The sequence below is a fragment of the Calliopsis andreniformis genome, chromosome 10, assembly GCF_051401765.1.
Source record: "Calliopsis andreniformis isolate RMS-2024a chromosome 10, iyCalAndr_principal, whole genome shotgun sequence".
In the NCBI taxonomy this organism is placed as follows: Eukaryota; Metazoa; Arthropoda; class Insecta; order Hymenoptera; family Andrenidae; genus Calliopsis; species Calliopsis andreniformis.
In genome coordinates this window covers 4,718,219-4,744,852 of record NC_135071.1, presented here as the reverse complement: position 1 = coordinate 4,744,852, position 26,634 = coordinate 4,718,219, and the positions used below count along the sequence as shown (strand labels likewise).

At 39.3% G+C, this 26,634-nt stretch overlaps 1 protein-coding gene across 2 annotated transcripts in view; it reads left to right on the top strand.

Moving 5' to 3' along the window:
* Nucleotides 1-26,634, top strand: part of Hcs (holocarboxylase synthetase-like protein) — a 348,010-nt gene that overhangs the window by 171,897 nt on the left and 149,479 nt on the right. For both annotated transcript variants that reach the window (XM_076386483.1, XM_076386482.1), the window contains exon 12: nucleotides 12,355-12,706. In XM_076386483.1, coding sequence (XP_076242598.1) covers nucleotides 12,355-12,706 — 352 coding nt within the window. The remainder of the gene's footprint in view (nucleotides 1-12,354; nucleotides 12,707-26,634) is intronic.

Sequence of the window (26,634 nt, the reverse complement as noted above, 5' to 3'; positions counted from 1 at the left end):
CACGTCCCTCCCCCGCGCAAGCGCTACAGCCCCGCCGCGTACTCGCTTTGGCCCAGGCGCGTACATGAGGAGCGAGGCCCCGCTCCTCTCCGGTGACGTTCTGCGTTTGTCCGCTAGTGTGGAGACTCCCTCAGGACTTTCTGTGGCCATGGCCGCCTGGGCGACGATCTCCTGGCTCGCCTCCACCCTCGCCTTCCGTATTGGCCTCCTTAGAAGGGCAGCGCCGCGGGACCACTTGTCTGATGGTGATTTTCTTCCTTGGCCTTTTGGTCCACCGCGGAAGCGGCAAGTCCCTCAACTCCGAGGGTGGAGGGCCATTGGTACATCCGGTGTCCTTACTGCGCCTGGATCTGGAACTGCGCGGCCAGGGGACGGGGACGGCCTCAGGGTTCCTCAGGTATCTTCTACGGCCCTGAAACGACGTGCGCGCTCGGCACGAAGGCACCCGAAATTATTAACTATCCTTAAAACGCGACTTTTCCCCCAGGAGACGTCTCTCGGCCGGTGTTCGCAAGGGGGCCGTACGGTCCTTCTTCTAAATGATATTATCGACTGTGAAACCCGGGGACGGCGCTACGCGCAACGTCACAACTCTTCCCCCCCTTTACAAGGACCGGACGGCACCCAGCCACTATGGACCACTCCGGTCTCATTTGCCTCGAGGCTCGGCTCTCCTGGGTTTTCCTTTACGACACAGACGACACAGTGGACGACACAAAGCACGGACGAGAACAATCAACGGGGTCAACTTTCGGCCGGGGTTCCGCAACCTCCTTACAGTGATGGTGCTGGCAAGACACGCTAACTAGCGCTTCTTCCCTTCTGGCTCCTACCTGGAGGGGTATGGTGATGGGTGTGATAAGTACGCTCGTCCTTTTCGGCATTAATTTTTATTGCCGGATCTGCGGCATTCTGGGGTTGGTCCCCATAACAAAACGATTACAATTCTGTTTATTATGATTCAACAAAAAAAATATACTTAAAATAAAAAGAAAACCGAAAAAGAACAAAAAAAAAATTTTCTGGGCCCCTCCTTGCTTTACGGGACTCCGTAAGTGGCGCAGCTGGTCGGCGCTGTCCTATTGCCACCCGAGTCGGCGGGCCACCCTCCGCGCCTCCGGGGAAAGTACGGGGCCCGCTTCCGGCTCGAAAGGATTGCACGGGCCTCGTCGGCCGGCCGCGCGGCACTCGGCGCACGACCAGACGGTCTCTCCGTAGGCCCCGCACCTGTAGCAAAAGGTGCCCCCTGACTCGGGGCACTGGCGAAATCCGTGGCCCCGATCGCCGCAACGCCAGCAGAGCCTTCTGTCTCTTCTTCGTGGCGTTCCTGGCCACGACGGTTGGGTCTGTATTTGGCGGGGACGTGACGGCAGTGGTAGCTGGGTCGACCCTTCCTCTTCCGGTGGTGTCGGAGGTCCCTCGGGCATCGGCGCGCGGCTCGGCGTTATCTTCGCCCGCTCGCCCTCCTTCTCCTCCTGCTCCCTCTTGACTCGTTGGAGCCACTCAATGAGGGCTCCCAAGTCGGGCCCCCGGAGGCTCGGTTTTTGTCTCGAGCCATCTCCCCTCGGCGAGGCGCAGGCCGGCAGCGGCCGACCATGGCCTCTCGGCACCGGCATCTCCCATGGACCTTCCCTCCTGGGTTGGCTGCAGCGCCGCCCCGTCACGTGGAATCCACTGGCGTATCTATCCATTACTGTGGAGGTATCAATCGTTTTATTCTTCTCCCTGGTGGTCGTCCTCCCAGAATGGTTTCAGGTCGGAAATGTGGATTTTTCCGACCTTCCGCCCCTCCAGTGTGCTCAATTTCACGACCACGTCCGAGAGCCGCTCAGAGATTCTGTACGGCCCGGAGAATTTGGTCGCTAATTTCGCGGCAATGTGGTTCGCGGCGGATGACAATACTCTATTTCTTTTTAAAACTAATTCTCCTACCGCGAATCTACGCTCGCGACGTCGCAGATTGTAGTGTCGCGCTTGGTTTTCGGTGGCTCGTTCCAAATTCTCCCGCACCAACTCCCTGAGCGACCCTAGGCGGGTCATTCGTGCTTGCCAGTCACTGAGTTTCGTTACGGCCGATACAACGAGACCATCGGCCATGGCCTGATTTGTTCGTGGAGGAAACGGCTCCCGACCGAAGTTTAAGAAGGCGGGAGAGGCATTTAGGGACGTATGGTGAGCGGAATTATACGCGAACCGAAAGCGAGATAAATGCAAGTCCCACTCCCGGTGATCCTGCCCGATGTAGGCGACGACCATGGTCTTCAAGACCCTATTCACGCGTTCCACGGGGTTGGCTTGGGGGTGGTAATGTAGACTCTAGTAACTACTGTCAAAAGTTACGGGGACGTAACACAACTCAAAGTATCTCTTTTCCCGGTCCTAGCTCTAACCAACTCCAAATATCTCTTTTATCGGTCCTAGCTCTGACCAACTCCAAATATCTTTTTTCCCGGTCCTAGCTCTAAGCAGCTCGAAAGATCTCTTTTCCTGGCCCTAGCTCTAACCAACCCGAAACATCTCTTTTCCCGGTCCTAGCTCTAACCAACTCCAAATATCTCTTTTCCCGGTCCTAGCCCTAACCAGCTCGAAACATCTTTTTTCCTGGCCCTAGCTCTAACCAACTCGAAACATATCTTTCACTGGCCCTAGCTCTAACCTAATTCAAACTCCCTTTTTGCTACCTACCCTCGGCCTGCCACCATAATTTTCAAGCATATAAAAATTTTTATCTCGAAAACGAGAAGAGAGCGACAATAATTTCATTTAGAAAAATTACTCCACGTCTGAAGATACATGATATAAAAAAGATTCAAAGAAATCGGTGAGGAGGCTCTTATTTTAAGTAATTACCAATATAAATATTTTACATTGAAGGTTGTGACAACGTGTACGTTACTGGTCAAGAGTGGACTCTTACTCTAATACATTTGACGAATTTTCAGTATCAGAGTATTTATTTTGTGATAATCTTGAATTTTGAAGTGCAATTAATTCTGAACTAGAAAGGGTTAATTCGATAAGAGCAGTGTTTTCCAGACTAAATCGCATTACGTTAACTTTACAAATGAAAATCTTTATCTTCCCACCTAATAGTAAAAAATATATGTGTAATATAAATAGAAATATAAGAGGTAAGTATCATAATCCATGCATCGATTTTGCTCTAAATCTAATAAGATCTTGAGATGTGAATATAAAATTTAGATATAAAGTTTCATTGAAATTCATTCAGTCGTTTGAATGCAATTGGGTTAATAAACATATGCGGTTTTTAAAAAGAAGCTCTTTTTTTTATTAGTTAAAACGTAATCAGGGGGTCTTAAAATGAGTTTTTCTGCAGAAAAAATTTTCGAAAGTTTTTTTCATTAGAATACTATTCTAAGTCGGAAACTGAAAATATCCAGGCAATCGGAAAGCTCGCGCAAGGTGCGTGCCGCTTGCCGCTTGCTAGCGATTGGGATTTAAACATTTCAAAGAATGAGAGAGTGCGCATCACGATCCACCTTCTCTCTCGACCTCCCGAAGCTGCCCGAAACTGTCCGAAGCGCCGAGCTTACGGATACGCGGCCCGTGCGTTAGTATATGTAGTGGAAGGGGTAATTCTTAAGATTTGCGTCCTCAGTTTGGCAGCACAGCTCTCGTGTTTCTAAAACGCTATTGTGGTTTTGTCCATGTCGCCCGCAAGCGGCATTGCGCGGCACGAGTCACTCGTAAAATATTTCGAGTGGAAACTCTGGTTTATCCGCAAAACTAAATCAGTTTAATAAAAATTACTTTTCGAGTTTATGTAACTTGAATGTAAAAGATGATATACTTACAAGTTTTACACTTTCTACGTTCTTGATACCAGCCTTTAAAAAACAATTAAAACAAGTTCATGATGATTTCATATTAATTTACTTACAAACAATAACAGTAAACGAATTTTAGTTATCTCTTTGTATATGTGGCGAATTATTTCCAATTCGTTTCTCCTTCCGGTTTGGTCTGGGTTAGGTCAGGGTTAGCTCTGGGTATATACAAAATAAGAGGAGACGTTGCTAAAAATACATTAATTTAATATATTTATAATCATCAGAATCACGGTTGCCGCTGCGATCCCGACCGCGGCTTCTCCCATACTTCCATTTACGGACTTTCTTTTTAAAATCCCAGAACTGTAATATGAAAAATAGACACATGTTATTCACGAAATTTACTTCGTTCTTGAACAAAAAATGAATAGATAAATTACTTAGCGCTTTAGCATAAGATCGCCTATGATCTACGTACGTTTTGTCGTCATGCCTCCTCTAAAGCTAGCGCCGACGCCGATGCCGACGCCGACGCCCACACCAACGCCGACTCCGACGCCCACACCAACGCCGACTCCGACGCCGACGCCAGAGTCGGTGCAAGCTTTAGAGGAGGCATGACGACAAAAGATACGTAGATCATAGGCGATCTTATGCTAAAGCACTAAGTAATTTATCTATTCATTTTTTGTTCAAGAACGAAGTAAACTTTGTGAATAACATGTGTCTATTTTTCATATTGTAATTTCGGGACTTTAAAAAGAAAATCCGCAAGTGGAAGTATGGGAGAAGCCGCAGTCGGGGTCGCGGCAGCAACTGCGATCCTGGCCTGGGGGAAAGAGGCAGGAACGGGGGGGAAAATTTAATTATAAATTATTATAATTAAAAAGTAAACATATTAAATTAATGTATTCTTAGCAATGTCTCCTTTTATTTTGTATATATCCAGACCTAACTCAGACCTAACCCAGACCTAAGAACATATAAATATTATAAACAATTTATATTCTTTATTTTTAGTTTATTATTGCATGTAGAATGGCTCTTTCTCGATTATATCAGCTTGTACATAAACTTGTTTTAATTTAATTTTTCATACAAAATACACAGAGGATGTCATCGTTTGATCTTTAAACTCATCCCTCAAAATTTCATAAAAATTTTTGAAGATCTCATCGAAGAATCTCTTTCCGAGTCGAAACGTGAAAATATCTATAATATCAAAAAGGATGCGTGTGCCTTGTTGCGCTTGCCGGTGACTTGGACCTAAGCGTTTCAAGCTTCTTTCCGAATCTTTCCGAAGCTGTCCGAAGCAGTTCGAGCCGCCGAGCTCACTTTCTGTTCGAACCTTATAGTGTCACTCGGAATGACTTTTCATGGGACTTCTTGTGGGACATGAACAAAACACGCAGCTCGTATAGTTGCATGTGTAGTTGTGCGTCAAATTCTCGAAATTCGCGTGCCAACTCAGGGCAGCACGGGCCTCCTGATTAGGAGCTGCCTGGTGTGTTCAAGCGGAACTAAACTTGTCAGTTTTTTACTCTGTTTTATCTCTAACCTGGCAAAAAGCACTGCCAAATCGCGCTGACGCTTTACGTCCTTATATTGGAAGGTTTTGAGCTGGAAAAGGGCTCATTCGATAGAGGAAGGATTAATCTGGCCCGCGCTGGTCATGATTTCGCTCAGAACAATCTCTAAATTAGCTAAAAATGCTTAGATTTCATGGCTGTGAATTTGTCGATTTTTGCTTTACTTTGAACACTCATATTACTGAACATCAGCAGAGTCTGATTAAATAATGACCAGCGCGGGTTAGATTGAACCTTCCTCTATCGAATGAGTCCTTTTCCATCTCAAAATCTTTCAATGTAAGGACGTAAAGCGTCAGCGCGTAAACCTCTGTTTTTGCCTAATTTTGTCGGTAATGTCACCGCTCTGACATATCTGATCCTAGGCCCTTAATCCTAACATGCTTTCGATTCTTAGCTTCTTTTCAGACTCTAAGATTTATGTAACAGACACCTGATAATTTCCATCGGATAACTGTCTATACATGCTAAACCGACTTTCTAAGTTATCTGTTTGTAGTTTACCTAGCAATACATATTCTATCTTTAATTCGCATAAACTATAGTCATTAAACTTTAATAAAACTGATGTACATTGAAACAAAGCAGAAAATGTGTCTGCAGTTAAGCACCCTTCAGTAAAGCTTTTCCACTTTTCTAACCATTTTAAAAGTTGTTTTAGAACGATAAGTCTTGAATCATCTATACAGTAAAATGGCTTTGAGAAATCATTTCCTTTTATGGCACTTTCATATTTAGATTTTGTATTTACAATGGACCACCAACACCAAATAATTTTTAAAGATTTATGAGTACCACTGTGTTTAACAATTTCTGAATTACTTTCGTATTCGCATTTTATTGCACTATAAGTTGATTCATGAAAAAGGTTATACATACTAAACTAACTTTTTGTCGTTCAATATTATTAGAGTATAATGTTTTATAATTAAGTTTATAAGCTGTCGTTAGTATAAAATTTTCACATTTTGCATGATAAACATTTCTAATATGTAATAATTATAAGGTGCAGATTCTATATCTTCAAAATTTGAAAAAATGAAACATTTATTCTCATTTTTTAAGTTAATCCAATTATTCTTTATATTTGTAAAACATGAACAAAACCATAAGTTAAAAAAGTTAATTTTAATGTAAAGCTATCATTAGTGTTTATCACATTATTATTTAGCAAACAATTAAACATATTTTTATTAATTCTATTGTTATATGAAATAATTGCAATTACATAAAAATTACACTTTGTCACTAGATTATATACATTTTGCACAAGATCACATACAGTAATTTTGCGGACCAGAGCCGTTTCGCCGACACGGACGAGAGCTGTGGTTTATCCCCACTACCTCGTTTGATACGTGCCGCCGAGAAACCAATTCTTAGAACCATCGCGTTCGAGCTCGACGCCCGAGAACAAGGATGTCATAAAAAACAACGATAGCATTAGGGATTTAAATAGGAAAAATTGAAGTTTCTTATTCGCAAACGGATTTTCACGCAAGTAACACCAATCGATTCCTTGTGCTCTCCCGATTAAAATGATGTCAAACACGACATGATTCCGATTATTTTTAACAAACATACATAAAACTTGGTTTGTAAAACGAAAGGTCATGCTCATCGCGTTACATAAACAGACCCGGGCGCGACTCTCGTCCGTGAGTGGTAGTCGATTTTATGCACGACCAGCCCCGAGCGCTGCTCTCGTCCGTGAATGGTAGTCGATTCTAAGGCACGACTAGACCCGAGCGCGACTCTCGTCCGTGAGTAGTATTCGATTCGACGAGCGCGGCTCTCGTCGTAGGGCTAACTCCCTATTATTCCCTCATATTTTTGTGTTTAATTATTTAATGACTGAAATTATTAAGAAAATGAAAGCGTAACACAAAAAGTATATAAGTTCCGGTTTAAATGTTTAGAAATTTTTATTTTTTTATTTTCAATATCTTCTTTCCGACATCGATTAAATATAATATACATAAATTCTGTTAGCCAAATCTTCATTTACTGTCATTTTTAGCTCGTAAAGAACTGATAGAAAAGTAACTTTGACGATTCTCCGTAACCGTCGCAGGGTTCCAACCTTTATTATTTAAATATCTTTATTATAAATAATAGGAATCACGTCGTATTTGATATCATTTTTATCGGGAGAGCACAAGGAATCGATTGGTGTTACTTGCGTGAAAATCTGTTTGCAAATAAGAAACTTCAATTTTTCCTATTAAATCCCTAATGCTATCCGTGTCTTTTCTGATGTCATTGATTTCGGACATCGAGCTCGAGCATCGACGGTCGAGCGAGACCCTTTTTTTTGCTTCTCCGATCGTGTACCAATTATCTCGGCGACCGAGAGCAAAGGAAGCCGAATCAACTACCAGTCGCGGACTAGAGTCGCGACTAGACCCGAGAGCGGCTCTCGTCCGCAACATTAATGTAGTTGGGTCTTTTTGCTCTTCATATTTTGTACTGGATGTAAAGTAACAACTTTTTTAAATTTCCCAAATGCAGAAGAAATTAGAAATGTTTGTACTGTTCTTGCTGGAGATTTAGTATTATTTTCAGCACAACCAACTAATTTTCCACCTTTAAATTCTATGTGAGGATGTACGTAAATTTCATCTAGTTGAAGAATAACATATTTCTCCCTATCAGATAATTGGTTAGAACGAATTAAAAAAAATTATTATTTTATGACATTGCTGAAGGTGAAATACAAAATTCAGAACTTAGTCTCTGTAAGTCTTTTAAATATGGTAAACTAAGTAACTTAGTTTCTCTAATTACCTGATAGGCACTTGTGGAATGCATATATTCATAAATGCCCATATTTTTGTTTCTACAGAATATGTATATGAATTTAAAAAAAATAAATTGAACTGCTTGAATAGAAAATTTAACTGATTTTGAATATTTGTATCCGAATATTTATCATCAAATTTTATGATATCAATTAAACGACAAAATTTATTATTAATTAATGAAACTATATCTTTCACGGTTTCAGAAAATGTTTCAATATTATCTTTCTTATAACAAGACAAAATATTTTCTAATTCAGACCAACGAGTAATCTTTAAATTCTGTGGTACAATCCATTTTAACTGCAACTTTGACAATATGTTATTCTTTATGACTATATTGCACGTCATGTACCTTGATATTTTTATACTACTCACTATCTTTGACACTATATCATTAGAATCACAACTATAAAATAAAACAAAATTAAAACCTATATGTAAATTCTAAGATATATGTACAGGTTGCTTCTTTGGCATCTGTTCAGATAATTCTCTAAAATTTTTTATTAAATCTCCCTGTAACCAATCATTGCTTTTTCTTTCTTGAGATTCCAAAAACTTTCTTCGACAAAGATCTGGTTTACTTCTTTCCTTTATTTTTTTGGGGGGTTAAATAAGATGGTAACCCAGGAAATATCTGAGAAACAGCACCTATTTTTAATCTCATTTTACTTTTTAATAATTTCCTGCAATTTCCACCACTATCTTTCACTATTTCTTTGGTTAAAATCATTTCTTCGGGAAAATGTTTTGCACAAACAACAGACCATTTACTGTGTTGTCAATCTTTGCGTGGTATATTGTCTATCCACTTTTTCCTTAGATTTTCATCTCGTGGAAAACAAAAAACAGAACTATATCCTACATCAGAGGTTGCATTTTTTGCTATTACAATTAGGAATACAGCACTTGTCTGGCATCTGTGAAACATATCAAAAACATGCTCTTCATAAGTCGTACTAATTCACTGCGGTTTCATATTTATTAATGGAAATACTAAAAAGTTGTCCAATATGAAATGCAGGTTAGAGTCATTTTTACCATATTATCTATCTTTCCAACACACTAATATATTATTTATGATACTTAAACAATTACACTTATACACTACACATATAAATCACATTTAGACACTTATAAATATTGTTTATGGTAAATAAACGTACTCCTCTAGCGTTTTGGTTTTATAATACGTGTATATTTCAATATGCTGTGACGTGGCACAAGTGCCAGTCACAAAGCCGAACCCTCCCCGGAGCAAGAGGAGCCTTTAGTGCGCACCAGAGAGAGTCCAACGTATTTCTAACATCTATTTTGCGTCCTAGCTCTCGGGATATCTCAGCGGCCTAGATGGTGGCATCGGCAGGCGACAGGTGCGAGACCATCTCGACACCACCGATACGGTCTCCTGCGGCGGATCTTCGGGATCGGGGAGCGGCCAGGGTACCCGCCGCTCCAGAGTCACTTCACCCGGCGAGTGACACGACGCCGAAATTGGGAGGCTGTCGGAACCCATCGTGCCACTCAGGGAGGACACACGATGGGAGGGCTGCCCCACGGATGTGAGAGGACGCACCGGTACATGGGGACCAGCCGACGCGGGCGAGGTTGGCCACCTCACCCCGCGTTCCGGGGAGAGATCCTCAACGGAGAGGTGCAGGGACGAAGCCACGGGGGCCATCTCGCGTGCAGACGATGGCAGCGGACTCCGGAAGAGCGAAGTCTACTACTGCGCCTCGGATCCACGCCGCAGGAAGAGCCCCAGGGGGACTCAAGGAGGACCTGCCAATCATCGATCAATCTTCGAACGGCGCGACGAATAATTGGTCGCGAGACCGCGCGAACTGAGCGAGCCAATCGGGGCACAGTGGGGGAAGCATCGCGTGCCGAGATCCTGCCGCACGCAGCGATCTCGGCCTTCTTCTTGTACGGGACGCCGACCAGTCCACAGGTGGTAAGTCTTCCTCCATTGTTCTCCCCGGTTGACTCGGACTAGATCGTTCGCAATCGAAATCTCGAGAGGGCCGACTCCTGGTGGGCGCACAGGCCTTGTAACAGGAAGAAAGCCTTCGCACGCGGGTTTCTCGAAGCCTGCGGACTCGGCCAAACGGCGAGTCTGCGGCTTAACGGCGCGTTAGCTAACGGTTGTAGCGTGCGGATACATCTTCGGCTTGCTGGTGTAACTTCGGTGCAACAGCAGCCACGCGGGCGGTTCTCTCGCGTGCCGAACGTGCGTTTCAACCTCGTCGTCGCTCGAAACCTTGTAACGCGATCATATTAGCGGGGAATGGGTAACTTCCCGCGGCCACGTGTCGCGGGACCGCGCGTGTAAGAACTCGACCAAGCCCTGTAAGTTTCTCGCTTAAATACATCGTTTATTACCAGAGAAAACCGAGTTTTGACTGGCGTTCTCGCCGTAAGAACCCGAAATCCCGAAGCGTTCCTCACCCTGCGCTCGAAAGGACCTCGCCCCTCTCCGCGCGTAGAGCTGGCCCGGGCCGCGGATTTCGGAAAACAGGAGACGCGTTCCACGCCGGTATCGAAAGATACCTGGCGCCCACGGAAAATTCAAGGCGTGGGACGCGTCGTGGCCAGATCTGCACGCCCGTCCTAAGCCGAATACGGCTCGGCGGGGCGGTCACGTCGTAATGCATATACGTGCAAACACAAAATACTTAATTTTAATAAACAGAATGATACTGCGTCAGATCCTTACGCTTCGCTTGGATACAACATGGAGTCTCTGATCTTCTTTTTCCCCACTCTATCACACTCCACTACCCAGGGTAGCCACACCCATACATATATACAGTTTTATGTATGTCATTACATATTAACAATAAATTAAAATAAATCCATATTATGTCCACACAACACAATAAAGCCACATAACGCAAACTGCTTCTCGTAGGACTGATGACAGCGTTGCCAGGTTTACTGTGTTCCGGCCTGTACTAGAGATGGCCGAGGTTGTGCGCATGCGTTGATAGAAGAGCCCTATTGCTTGTGCGCATGCGTGTTGCGCGTAGCTCGCGCGATCGTTTGAATTATGAAATTGAGGTTAGGATATGGTTCTAGATTAGGGTTATTATCACCTATACATATTTGTTCTAATACTTATTTTATTTTTAATGTTGTTAGTGGAGATTGTCTAATTAATTAGATTTTTGAAATCGTTGCAGATTATTATAATATTGTCAATATTATTGATCGAAATATCGAAAAAGAGGCGGTACGCACATCAGCTTGAAAAAAAGAGACAGCATGTTCACGAGAACGCAACGAATCAGGGAGGAGTAGACAGGGAGAGAACGATATAAGCAATAGAGAGAGCAGACATCTGCCTTCGGTGAAGCAAGGTCTCATGCACATACTAGCGTATATGTCGTCTCACGCACGTAGTGTGTGTACTGTATCATAACGCGGGCACTTATAGGTTGCGCAACATGATAGAAGAAAAAGTGCGAGAGGAGCTGGCCTTCGGAGGCTTACGTCAATCACGACTTTAATTTGCTTTCATTTCGTATTGAACACTCTGTGTATACATTTTGTCTACATCATTACTGAAAATTTCATAGTTCACTTTAAAACAAATAATTGCGTGTGATTTTAGCCTGTTGCGACCAGGGTTATCGTTAATATTGATAGATACTGCGATACTTTATCGGTGCTCTTTCGTCCTGATGATGCAAACTGAAATGTTTGCGAAAGATCGGCAATAAGCTGGATACAGATGCGACGTTTGTCCGAAAGTGATGAATATTAAAATTATTCCATGATTAATATAGTGTACATTCACAATTGTAACTAACAATAAGACAAACAATAGGATGAATTTGCAGTGTTTGTTTACTTGTCGCGAGGTTCACCGAATTTGTTGTCCTGGAATTGTTCCTACTACTTTTTGTAATTAGCTATAAGAATTGAGTATCCGCATCATTCACAAATTTTTATTACCAATAATTTTAATCTCATTTAGTTGCTTGGATGCTTCGTACTCAGTATTTGTTTCTTTAATAGCAGTATTAGTTTCTTTAATAGACTTACTCTTTAGAAGTATACAAGTCCAAAAGGCGAAACGGCTTGTAATTTTTTGAACTCTAATTTTCTCAATTAAGCAAATACTGTTGTGGATTTGTTCAAAATATTTCATAAAATTTCTTTCAGGGTACATGGTATATCACCTCCAACTTCTGTAGATGTGAAAGATAAAACGGGAAATTTGCATTCATTTAACGTAAAAGTACTTGGAGCAGAAGAAACATGGCATACTCCAAGTATTTTACTTGCGACATATCCCAAAAGTGGCGGTAAAGTTGTTTTTTCTCAAATACACTTGGAAGTGGATCCAATGCAATATGAATTCGAAGAAAGTAAATTTGCTGCGTTGAAAGAAAGCAATGTGGCTAGATTAGAGATATTTAATGATTTACTTAATAATCATCTTGGAATAGAACTGTGTAACATCCGCCAAATGACCGCATCCTATACACCGGCTTTCTTCTTGGGACATCATGAGGTACGAATGATTATACATTAACTGTAATATTAATAGCTATGCTTGGGTGTTAACAGAATATACTAATATACTAATATCGTAACTTTAGACGTTATATCTTTCCCTATTACCGCACAGTAAAAATGCTTCTTCTTTTACTGTCAATGCTTAGTAGACTCTAGATAACGCAGTAAATAATTAAAAAAGAAAATCGTGGAATGAAAACAATTTAAAAAATGCAACTAATGAAATCATGGCAAACAAAATTAGTCTACGAGAAGTGCCCATGAAATATGCCATGCCCAAAAGTATTTCATTTGATAAAATGAACTTATGAAGCTTATGCCGATATTTCGGAGCATTCAGATGAGTATATATGTGATAATTGCAAATTATTTTGAACATTTCATATCTTATATACGAAGGTCATCTTTGCTGTGTTCCGTAGTAGGGACTACTCAATGATCTTTTTTTTTTTTTTTTTTTTATATATATATATATATAGTTTATATTCTGCTAATGTTGATTTGTAGTATTTCTTCTGCTTGCCAAATACAAATAAACTCGAAATTGTATCCGGAATTGCACCTATCTATTTCTTAAACTTTACAATTTTTGCAAAAATAATGTAGAAATCAATTAACGGTTGGAACGAAGTAAGCGGCACAACATGATATATCAATATCCGATTATGTATTGTATGGAGGGGTCATTTTACGCCAACTAGATTACTTTTGTACTCCGATGTCAAGAGGTTTTCATGATATTGAAAATATACTGTAGTCCATGTGCAGTTAAGCGGGGGTTAAGTCATTCTGATAATTTCTAAATTGTTTAAGAAATACAAGCCTGCAAAGTTTACAGTTTCGCTGATTTTTACGACAGCTGCCTTTACGTTTGAATTTATGTCTCCGAAACTATTAAAGACTCAAAATTCCGCTTTTTTTATTAATCTTGAAGGATTTACTTATCTGAATAATTTTTTTCGTATTTCGAAACAGACTTTTTCAATACAAAAGAAGTAAAAATATTTCTGTTTTGCAAATTTTAGTCCTGCCCAAGTGTCACAAAAACGAAGAAAAAAGTAGTTCCCCATTCTCTGGTGTTTCCTCTTTCGAATCCAATTTTTTAATTCGTGGACGCTCAAAAACTGTAAACTGCAATGGCTTGTATTTCTTAAATAATTTCAAAATTATCAAAATGATGACTTAACCACCTTTTAATTGCATATGGGTTACAGTATATTTCGATATCATCAAAATCCCTGACATTCACGTATAAACGTAATTGACTTGGCGTGAAATAGCCTGTACAGTACTGTACGTAATACAATATATTGTATGATTACCATTCAATACACGATAGTGTCCTAGGCACCACACGCTCGTGTGAAATTAGTATAGCAGAGTAGCGGCGTGGAAGTATTTCGCTTCCTTGCATATGCACAGTAGTGTAACGCATAACTGCACCTAGTATGGAATCCGCTGGATGCAGTTACGTATTATATGGACTATCGTATTTAGTCTCGCGGCCTGACAAAGGTTCCTATGTACGAGGAAAGTAGGATCTGTAAAAGAAACATATCACTAGACCTTAGCAATTGAAAGTATAAAATTCTACAGTCCTTGTCATATTTCGACTCAAATACCACCAGTCGATTCCTTATGTTTTTGACGTGGACTTATAAAGAAGTTGTATAGAAAAAACGATTTGTATATTGTTAACCTAACTTCATTATAATGGCCAAATTTATTATTAATTATAATTATAATCGGGAGAACGTACAAAATTTATCTATATCACTATTATAATGATACCACACATTATAATTGTTACAGAAATTTATTTGTACGAATGACAAGGGAACACCTCGAACCCGGAATAACCGATTTCAATGAAACTTTGTGGGCTTATAGAGTGATTTAATACAAGAATAATGGTACCCTTTATTCGTGCCCAATTGACCTTTAAGGATGTGAAAACTATCCCTAAAGTCAGAGGGGCGTTTTCATTATCTCGAGTATAATTCTTAAAATACAAGAGATAGAGAAAAATGTTTTAAATAACATTTGAATGGTTTTACAAGCTCTACAGATCTGTGTCGATAAAATTAAAAAAAAAAGTTTTATTTATACAAAAAAATTTTTTTTAATGTTATTTTTAACAATTGTTATATTTTAATAATAACTAAAAATATTGCATGTTTTATTCTAAATTCAACAGTATGTACTGATCTTGCAATCCAATATCGACTTATGAAATTATACAATTGAAAGTAGACGGTGCGTATGGTTGCGCGTCGCACACTAAAATACACATAAAAAAGTTACATGATCTGATCTGTTCTTTTCGTTATAAATTATAATCCATGACAATACGAAATTGGATAAAAGCAATTATACAGACATTGGTTTTAAAGCAATTATACAGGATAAAGACAATCTTAGAGATTATAATATTAGGATAGAAGACAATATTGAATTTCTTAAATGTCTAATAAATACGTGATGAATTGTCAATTTTTTAGCATTCTATTATATTTCAGTTATTGATAACCTAGAGCGCTACCCGTGTTCTATAGGTGCTTTGCCGTAAATTTCAGTATTCTTAACTCTATAATCAGTTTTGGATAATTTTGCTTGACTGCATAATTGTATAATTGCATAAATCCATATTGAATTGCAGGATTAATACATACTGTTGAATTTGGAATAAAACATGTAATATTTACAGGTCTGTAGAGCTTGTAAAACCATTCAAATGTTATTTAAAACATTTTTCTCTATCTCTTGTATTTTAAGAATTATTCTCGAGATAATGAAAGCGCCCCTCTCACCTTAGGGGTATTTTACACGCCCTTAAAAGTCGATTGGGCACGAATGGAGGGTACCGTTATTCTTGTATTAGATCACTCTATAAGCCTACAAAATTTTATTGAAATCACTTATGCCGGGTTCGAGGTGTTCCCTTCTGAGTAAACCGAATTCGAACTATTGATTTAATCAAATAAAACACATTAGTTGGAACAATTACATTGCATGCGGTATACAGGGTGTCCCAAACTAAGCGCGGGAGCCAGAAATGGGAGATTCCTGGGGTGATTCTAAACAACATTTTCCTTTGCAAAAATATCCTCCGAAGCCTTGTTAACGAGTTATTAACGAAAAACCCCGACCAATCAGAGAGCGCGAATAGCGAGCGCTCGGCCGACCACCGACACGGCACAAGCTACGCGGAGCGTCTGCTATTCACCGTGCTCAAGGCTTGTACAAGAAACTTCAAAATGTTTACGTCAATGCTCAATTTCTCTTAAACTATTGGATGAAAAATTATGAAAAAAATTAGGACCATGCTAACCATTGAGGAGATACATATTATAGAATTTTTTCAGATTTTTAAATTAATTGTCCAAGTTTTAAAAAATAAAAAATGAGAAGAAAGAATTTTAAAATGCCGATTTCCGAAGTACGGAAACATTGATTTTTGTATTTTTATTTATGACGAACCAGAGCAAAAAATGTTTAAGTGAATTGAGATTAATAATATGACTATAGTAATTACTATCGGTAAAGCTCACCCATTCGGAGAAGAATTCACCTACTGTCTGAACACTTGCTCCATTGGGCCACTGTGCCGATCTCGATCACTGAGGGATGATGCCCAGGTAGCGTTGATCGCAGGTACAACAGCACAAGAAGCCACTTTGCATTTACAACACTTCGCGGCCACTAACACTGATCACTTCACTAAACGAGCACTTGACTTTTTATTGACCGTCAACCGATTAGTTTGAAACGTTCTGCGGCATTCAGTAAATAAAAACAAGATGTTACACAGTTCGGCGGCGAAATTACGATCGATACTGACGATTTTTTCCAAAGTCTCTTTCCTCGTGTCCTCGCATCCCTCCTGCGCGATTTCTCGGGGTGTAGCTTCGTCAAAATACTCGAATTTGATTTGCTAGTTGACACCAAGAAGGTTGGATCTTCCTCGGTTACTTTTTTTAGTGGAGGTGGTAGTCTCTCCTTCGAGTCGAAAAAGTCACAAGCAAATTCATGGGGAAAAGCAAAGGCATATCGGATTAGCGTAGGAGACAGCAACGAGTGTCTCGCAGATATGGCCGTTTATGATCACAGGTATTGCCTAGCCTAGTTCAAAGGAGCAATTCGTACCCGAGACCAAAGGCCGCGAGGGTCGCGTCGTGCTTACCATGGAAGTCCTTTCGATGCATTCGGACGGATGAAATATGGAATTGGCCGTTGTTAAAAACCGAGTTGGGGAAACCCTTTTGCCCTTAAACATTTGGTCAACAAATGTCTGGCAGAGACTAATTCGTCGCTGCATTGGGGGTTAAATACATCAATTGTATTCAAATCCCCTTAACTATTACGATGTCTGCGTCTTGTGACCGAGCCCTGTTTTTTTATCACGCTGCACGTGTAGTGACCGTACATTTATTCTTATTGTTTGCCCTGTTGTCTTTCAAAATATTTTTATGAAACAAAATCGAAAAAATAAACAGATATTCGTTAAAATATTCCGAAGGAAAAAAAGTATTGCCATTGTATTGAATTTAATTTCCAAGTGGTTTATAAAGGAGGTCCTGATTTTACATGTACCTAAATGCATTTACGTGCATGTAAAAGATCCATCAAATCTTTAATACATGGGTAAGCCTCCCCTATAGGTCGAAAGGTTTACGAAAATTGGGGAAGAAAGAAACAAACATCGGATGATCACTGTGTGTGTGTGCTGTAATAAAATGCATGCCGGTCGCAGGACTCTGATATTGAGGTAACTAAAGAATAAGAATACAATTGCCGTATTTTCTCCTCATCGACGAGTTTGTATGTCTATGCGAGACATCCGTTGACCAAATGTTTAACGTTCAGAAGCTTTCCCCAACTGACGTTTTAACAACGGGCAATTCCATATTTCATCCGTCCAAACGCATCCAAAGGACTTCCATGGTTAACGCGACGCGACTGTTGCGGTCTTGAGTCTCGGGTACCGACGGCTCCTTCGAACTTGCAGGGCAATACCTGTGATCATAAACGGCCAAATCTGAGAGACACTTGTTACGGCCTTCGCTTTTCCCCATGAATTTGCTTGCGACTTTTTCGACCCGAAGAAGAGACTACCACCTGCACTAAAAAAAGTAACCGAGGAAGATTCAACCTCGTTGGTGGCAATTCACAAATCAAATTCGAGTATTTCGACGAAGCTACACCCCGAGAAGTCGCGCTAGAGGGATGCGAGGGCATAAGGAAAGAGACTTCGGAAAAAATCGCCAGTATCGATCGTAATTTTACCGCTGAAGTGTGTAACATCTTGTTTTTATTTACGGAATGCCGCAGAACGTTTCAAAATAGTCGATTGTCGGTCATTAAAAAGTCAAGTGCTCGTTTAGTGAAGTGATCAGTGTTAGTGATCGCGTAGTGTTGTAAATGTAAGGTGTCTTCTTGCGGGCTTGGATACCTGCGATCAGCGCTAGCTGGGCATCATCCCCCAATGATCGGGATCGGCACAACTAATGGAGCAAGTGTTCAAGCAGCAGGTGAATTACTCTCCGAATGGGTGAGTTTTACTGTTAGTAATTACTCGTATTACTAGAGTCATATTATTAATCTCAATTTATTTAACCATGTTTTGTCTTGGTCCGTCATAATTAAAAAAATAAAAATCAATGTTTCCGTACTTTTTACCGATTACAGCAACTGATACGTCCAATTTTCGTTCATTCATTATGGAATAAGTATTATTGTACAGTTTTCAATGTTTTGATACACAGTAACATAACGTACAATCCGTAAGAACTACGAAAACATTGCTTTTTATTTTTTTTACAACAGTATTACTTTACTAAATCGGCATTTTGAAACTCTTTTTCCTCGTTTTTTATGTTTTACAATTTTGTTAATTAATTTAAAAGTCTGAGAAAATTCCACAACATTTGTCGCGGTAGCTAAGGTGTTCCTAATTTTTTTCATAATTTTTTGTCTAATAGTTTATGAGAAATCAACACTAACATTGTCTTTTTTTATAGAACTTGGCTAATAACTTAAAAATCTGAAAAAATTCCACAATATATGTCGCAATAGTTAGCGTGTCCCTAATTTTTTTCATAATTTTTCATCCAATATTTTAGGAGAAATTTGGCAATAACGTGTAAAGGTCTTGAGTTTCTTGTACAAGCCTCGAGCACGGTGAGTAGCAAACGCTCCGTGTAGCTTGTGAGCTGTCGTTGGTCGGCCGAGCGCTCGCTATTCGTGCTCTCTGATTGGTCAGGGTTTTTCATTAATAACTTGTTAACAAAGCTTCGGAGGACATTTTTGCAAAGGAAAATGTTGTTTAGAATCACCGCAGGAATCTCCCATTTCTGGCACCCGCACTTTGTTTGGGACACCCTGTATACAGTGTGAACATTTGCACTGAATAGACTGAAAACGCCCACTCTGGCACGCGGTGTTCTCAGAGTTAGACCGTGTTTACAATATACATATAACACACACGCGTGTGCACGCACCCGCACACACAGAGGATGCAATTTTTCTATCGCAACAATAACAATTATACCACACATGACACAACTCGGATCGCTCTTAATCATTTCTATCCTACCGACGGATGCCTGGATGCAAAAACCTGTTAGAAATGGTATAGCACATTATAGCTGACTATTGAGGCTTCCGGGTGTAAGCTGTATCCTTGTGGAATTATATTCCCAACGTTTCGCCAGCATTGCAACTAGCCTCATCAGAGGGTCAAGAGACACAGTGATAGTGGTGTGTGCCTTATGGTTCTTATACCGGAGTGTGTTCATGTTCCGGATGACTGCTCACCAATCGGAAGGTACTTTTAATTGGTCAGTGGGTTCTGATGTTGCCTATTAGTTGGACAAAATGGGTTGTATTAAGGATATGGCTATTGTTATTATTTGTAAATGGCTTGAGGATTGTTGTGAGGTATTTTGCCAGGTTGTAAATAGGGTATCCAATGGTGCTGACTATGGGTCTTAGTGGAATGTCAGATTTGTGTACTTTTGGAAGTCCGTATACTCTAGGTGCTTTTGGTTCTCTGGGAGGAACTCCTGGAGGAGGAGGAGTTCCCGAAGAACTCAACCACATCAGGAACAGTCTTCAACAGAACGGCTTCTCCAAGAACAAGATAAACCGCACAATAGAAAGAATCCTGCATCCAGTAGATAAATCATCTACCTCCGGCAGTAAAGAAAAACAAAACACCACCTTCCTACTGTAACAAACCGTGCGTCGTAGTACATAAAACGTTAACAGATAGAGCGGGTTACCTGTGAATAGGGAGTAGGATTCGGGTGGCGTGCGGTTAAGAAATAAGTTTCATAGACTATGATTTCTTTTTTAAAATAAAATATGAAATGATTTATTAATCTAAATGTTTTACACTACTAGAGTACTTAATTCTATTTCTATAATCATACAAACTTCAGTTTTTCGATGAGATAGATTCTTATTAATCTATGAACTTGATAATTGTCGCGAGGTTCTATATCGACGGAATATTAATGACTTATAATCTGAGCAGATGGCAGTGACGATCAATGTCGATATGGATCAAGGAAAGGCCAAGGAGCTGGTTGAAGCTGCCTCGATTCGAAGGAACCAAGGAGCTGATTAAAGCTGCCTTGGTTAGGAATGATCCAGGAGCTGTCTAAGGCTGCCTAGATCGAAAGAACCAAGGAACTGGTTAAAGCTGCCTTGGTATGGTTTGGGGTCGTTTGAATGCAGAGTGAGAACTGCGCTGCGTACTTCTACTGTCTTCGTTCCCTTTATCTCTCCTTTGCTGATGCTGGCTCCGCCTTACTTATACCAGAAAATTGCCTTTCTCTTTTGGGCCCGATGATTGCCCTCGATGTAGGGGTAGCGTCGTGTTGCGCCTGCGTGTTCAGGAGTCATCACAGGATATGTGCTTTTGATTGGTTCCGAGGTCTTGCCGCATGCGTCTGGTGGTGCTTGCGCAGGCGTATTGAAAGTATCGCTCGCCAATTGGTTTGCGATGTCGCTGCTCGATCGTCATCGTGTCGTCAGTGCGTGTTCCATTACACGCCATAGGGTATCGCTTCGGTGACGTACTGATTTTGTGCGCATGCGTAATGGGAATCGTCCTGCTGTGTGTGCACAAGCACGTCGCTCGTCTCTGGTGCGATGATTTGATTTAGAGGATTGAGGTTAAGATATGGATTAGGGATTTAGATCACTGCCACTGCCCAGATTTAATTATCTCTCATTATTTATTAAATGTAGAAGAAAAATTGTCTTCTAAAACTCGATTCTTCATAGTCGAAATCGTAGCTGGTTGTTACACTACCGTACATACAAGGCACCACTGACCGTATTGGCAGAATCCTCAAGAAACACAATATCAGAACCATTTTCACCACCCACACCAACATGAGACAGGTGCTCACCTCTTCCAAGGATCCACTACCATAATTATCATCAGCGGGGGTTTACAAAATACCCTGCTCATGCGGAAATGTTTATATTGGCAAAACTGGGAGGTGTGTGAGCACACGACTCAAAGAACATGAGCGATGCACCAGATTGGGCTACATTCAATCAGCTGTTACCGAACATCAGAAAGCAACAGGACATAAAATCCGCTTCAATGAAGCCGAGGTTATACCCAAAACTAAAGGATAGGAAAGGAAAGGAATTTTCCAGAAAGTACCGTCAAACATTGGAAATACTGAAACATTCTAACAACATCAATGGGGATACAGGCTATCACCTGAACCCAATCTGGAGCTCTCTCCTCCCAGTTTTTTAATTGTTCAGCTAACCAATTAAAAGTACCTTCCGATTGGTGAGCAGTCATCCGGAACATGAACACACTCCGGTATAAGAACACAGCACCATAAGGCACACACCACTATCACTGTGTCTCTTGACCCTCTGATGAGGCTAGTTGCAATGCTGGCGAAACGTTGGGAATATAATTCCAGAAGGACACGGCTTTCACCCGGAAGCCTTAACAGTCAGAACTGTATGATACCGGGCCGTGAATGCCTCAAATCTCTGATCACGTTACAACTGTTATTTTTACAAAATTTTGGTATTCTCAAATATAATCAATTCATTTACAAGATTCTCAAAAACGTATAGTAAAAATTTCGGATTTCTAATATGCAGTACCCTATGCAACACAGATTACCACACAGCTCCGATCATTTAATTGAAACAACTGCAGGTATGTCTGGCGTCACAGTCATCGGCAGAATACGATCAATGAATTGATAGAATTTTCAAAAATGTGTAGTAAACATTGCAGATTTTTAATATGCCGTACTCTACGTAACAGATTACTGCACCCGAACGATTCGGACGGTACGATACAAATGACTACGAGCGATCCGAATTGTGTCGTGGTTGGGACTGTTTCTATCGGAAGTATATGAGGAATTCATTAATACTATTTTAAAAAAAAAATTCACAAAAATTAGCGATTTTCATTATCAATAAGTAGTAAAGTGAATGTCCCAATTTCTGCTCAAGTTGCATTTAATGAATTACCATAATAATTAGGTTCATATAATACTGGTGAAAAAATATTTTTAAATTATTGAAATATTTATATAAGAGTTTTGCACAAAAAAGAAATAAATGGACAAGATCAGCGATACAAAAATTCAAAAGCAAGCAGCTCCTTAATATGGAACATTGAACGCGCCACCGGTAGCCACGCATGTAAACATGTCAGTCCATTGTGAGTATCGGATGAAACTCAACGAGTCCTTATTAGTGGTTTTATTTTACTGTAGAAATGAATCATTTGTACTCTGTACATGAAATTAAAAATTTTTTTATTTTTGGTACTAGAAAGTAGGCGAGAATAAATTGGTACGAGTAAATTACGAACATGTCCCTATTTCTTGTATGTTAACATAACCACAAATATAAGATTACTTTTTATATTATCGATTAGACCATTTCATGCGAAATTGGAAACTTTGGGAGTAACATCTGCGATCTCGGTCAAATTTTGTAATGTTCTAATTGTTTAGTGATGCTTAAATGTATCTCAGAGGGATTTAAAAATTTTTAAATTGTAGATTTTATAGTTGCTTGAAGTAGAATTATAGCATTTCTTCAAAAATTCATAATTCTCGAACTAATAAACGCATGATAATCAGCTTCTTTGTGCTTATAGCGAAGACATTAAAATATTAAATAGAAGGTGTTTTGTTAAAAAAAATTCTTAACTATTTTTTTTTCAATTGTTTTAAATAAATACCTCTTTTTATGGCGGGGAAATATTTATAAATCTCAAGAAGAAATGAGAATCAGCTTAAAAAACATAAAAAATGCAAAATTTACGTCAACTACTTAAGGTGCCTTGTTTAAAGACACGAAAGAGTTACTTTCACGTGAAAGGTTTACTTTTAAAGAGTGTTATAGGAAGAAATGAGCTTTCCAAAACTGCATCATTTGAATTTATGAAATCGTAGGTAAGACGCGCAAGTTTCTACTATTTTAACTTACAGTGATGGGGCATTTAACATTTTCATAATGAATATAAGTGGAACTATACTGGATTTTGTTAAAAGCAGCATTTTAGTTATAAGTTTTTCTAACACATTTAACCTCTAGCATAGTCAGATTTAACCAACTTGTGAATAAATATAACAAAACATCTATCTATGATTTCATAAGTTTAAATGGTGCAAAGTTTTTGAAAAGTTCATTTCTTTCTATGACAATTTTAGAAACGTTTAAGTTACCTTAAGTACTTGGCGCAAACATTATACTTTTAATGCTTTTGGTAGAAATTTCCGAAATTTCTGTAAAGGTATTTATATATCTATTCAAATTCAGTAAGAATATAGCAGTAATGGGGTGACGGCAAGAAACTGGTTAAACATAGTCAGTAATAAGAAGAAGAACAAATTAAGACGAACAAATAATCTATTGTGGATATTGCTAGACCTTCTGATCTTCCTTGCGTGAAGGAGTAATATCGCAAAGGCGAGGGGTTCCAGGGTACTGTGGTTCAGGGTAACGTGTTCAATTCGCTATTCGATTGGGCCTTGCAATCCTACGCAAGACATGAGTGAAGGTTAAGGAGGGTTCTACTATTATAGCGATCTTAAAATTGTTGACAAAAATGTAAAAAATTTAGAAAAATGTTTTACATAGTTTTTCATGTATATAAGGTTAGGACTTCGTTTCACACGCACTTTTACTTACGTACTTGGCGCAAATCTGTATTAAGTCTCCTGATGTAACCCCATTTGTCCTCTTTACGGATAGCTTTTCAAAAATACGGACACTTTAAAATTGGCTGTATGAAAATTCATTGAAGTTAATGTTGCGTTGAAGTTCACGGCCGCACGGAAATTTAACTTATTCATATTTAAATAAGTTAAATGGAACAGCAATCCTTTATGTGCGCACAGATTGATACAGATGATAAGCAGAAATATGTGCTTAGGTCGCCATTTTTCGCGTGATTAGAAAGTAATACAAGCGATAGGTAATATGTAGAGATTAGTAATAGAAATAGTACGTACAAGGTAGTAGTAGAAATACATAGTTTGCGTAATTAGAAGTTGGTACAAATAGTGAATATAAATATCGACATTTAGAGCACTATATTTAGTTAGCTGTAATTATTAATTGAACTTTACTAAATTCTGTTTTTTAATTTTTGTTACATTCGATGATGTATTACTAAGGTACTTACTGTGTGGATTTTGATTCGAAAAAGTTGTTTATATCTTGTTTTATGAACAGTCAACGTTTAAATAAACAGATATTGGATCATTCACCGTAATGAATATTTTTGCTAATGTAACGCCCAGGCAACCCCATCTGCTCCTAAAAACTCTTTCTATCCTCAGCTGTTCTTCTCTAGCGTCATCTGTTCTTATCTATCATTTTTTCTTCTGTTACTAACTCACTTGTCATCATGTTCCTTTGTGTCTTCATCTGTTGCTTCTACTCTCTCCTAACCTTACTCTCTATCTTCTTATATGCGTTATTTTTTTTCTGTTTTCCTAAAAATTAATTATGTACTGCTTATACTGTTATTAAAAAAGCAATACTATTATTATTACTAATTATGTTGTACCACGTTATATTTCTAATGCAAGCAATTATAAAATGATATCGAAATCATAATAATTTGCAATGCGAATACAGAAAATGCACGCATACTTCTAGAACTTTGAGTATAAAAGGAGCCGCACAAGGGGCAAAGAACAGATTCATTTTCTGGTAATCGTGGTGTTAACACGAGCGCGTAGGTTTGTGGCACCGCAAGCGAATGTTTATGACTTTGGCTCAAAATATCAATCTTGTTATTATGCATGGTGTTATCAAAAGAGTGATACAGGTAAATTTCATATGTTTTCCCGATTAAGGTGATACCAAAGTCTACGCGAATCGGACCATTTTTAACGAAGTTAGCTTATAATTGTACAAATTGTCTTTTCTTTATAATTTCTTTATAAATAATTTAAACTGTGTTATAATTGCTATTATTTTCATTGGAAACACGCAAGGAACCGATTAGTGGAACTTGCATCAAAATATGATAAGAAATGTAGCAATACATACTTTTGGCAGCTAAGTTTTAGTTCGATTTTTTAACTTTTATGACTGCATTGCTCCTTCCGTTTCGAACACTTACTGGGGTAATTTCCTAGGGGTCAATTAGTCCCTAAGGTAAAAAAGATGGTCCAGATGCAGATATCTATTACGATTTGGGCGTAGTTATTGTGTTGCATACTCTATATGTATATTGGATCAGAATTCAGTAAGTTGATATTGTGTGTACGTAGGATGGTCCTTACCTAGAGATGTTAATATTTCTAATTGGCTTCTTCTTACTGTACCGCAAAAATGGTGGTACTTATTTAAAACAATGATTCCCACAAAATCTTAAAGGATTGGATAATAGAAATTCATAAAATATATAAACAAAAATTTTGAAAGTAGTCGTAATAGTGCTTTCAGTAAAAATTCAATATCTTAACTATACAGTGTGTTTCAGAACAGCTCGGCATAACTTTAACGAGTGATTTCAGACATCAAAGTAAGACAAAAATCAAAAATAACAGTTTCACGTTTGAGGCTTCGTTTGTGAGTTATAAATGTTGAAAAATCTGATGGACAGCGCCATAAATGGGTCGCGCAAAGGCGTCGAGCAGTACTCGCTCAAATAGTAGTATGCAACTAAGAGAAGGGGGAACAGAGGTCACTAATCGCCAAATAGTTGATCGGAAATTTTACGACGCTCGACACGGCTATAGGATCCAAAGTTCAATTAAAATTCATAAATATTATTGAATAACAATAATCTTCTTCACTCGTTGCAATTTATAGGTCAATTCAAAATACTCACTATGCGATAGAAAGTGTTAATGTGTTCACGTTTGCGTAAATTGTTTGTTCACTTCACACATCCATACGTCACGATTCTTCCATCCGCGAATATTAAAACACCATACGGGGGTATCGTTGAATAACACTAAACCTGCCTACTTCTTACAATCCAGAGAGAAAGTCAAAACACGGCCTATGGAATTGGAAGGGTTAATGTGTTTATCCTGTGATTTATCTTCTGGTCTAAATTCACATACGAAGGAACAGCATACTGCATACGGTCCTGACGTAAAATTTGAAGGAAGACCGCATACACAACAGAAATATTGCGAGAAAAGAACTAGATTTGTGGAAAAACTTGGTACGTATCACAGACATTGGCACAAACGTTCGATGTAAAGGTTCGTAAAGAAGTAACTGTGGCTTCTTGAAAAACTCGTCGAAGACTCCTCAACACTTAATATTGTTAGATACCTGGATCTTTCCCCAAAGACCCTTATTTTTACTGTAGACTTCCCGGAAGCCGAGCTGATGCGCGAAGAAGATTATTCAATATTTGACACTCGAATTCGTTGCTTTAATGAT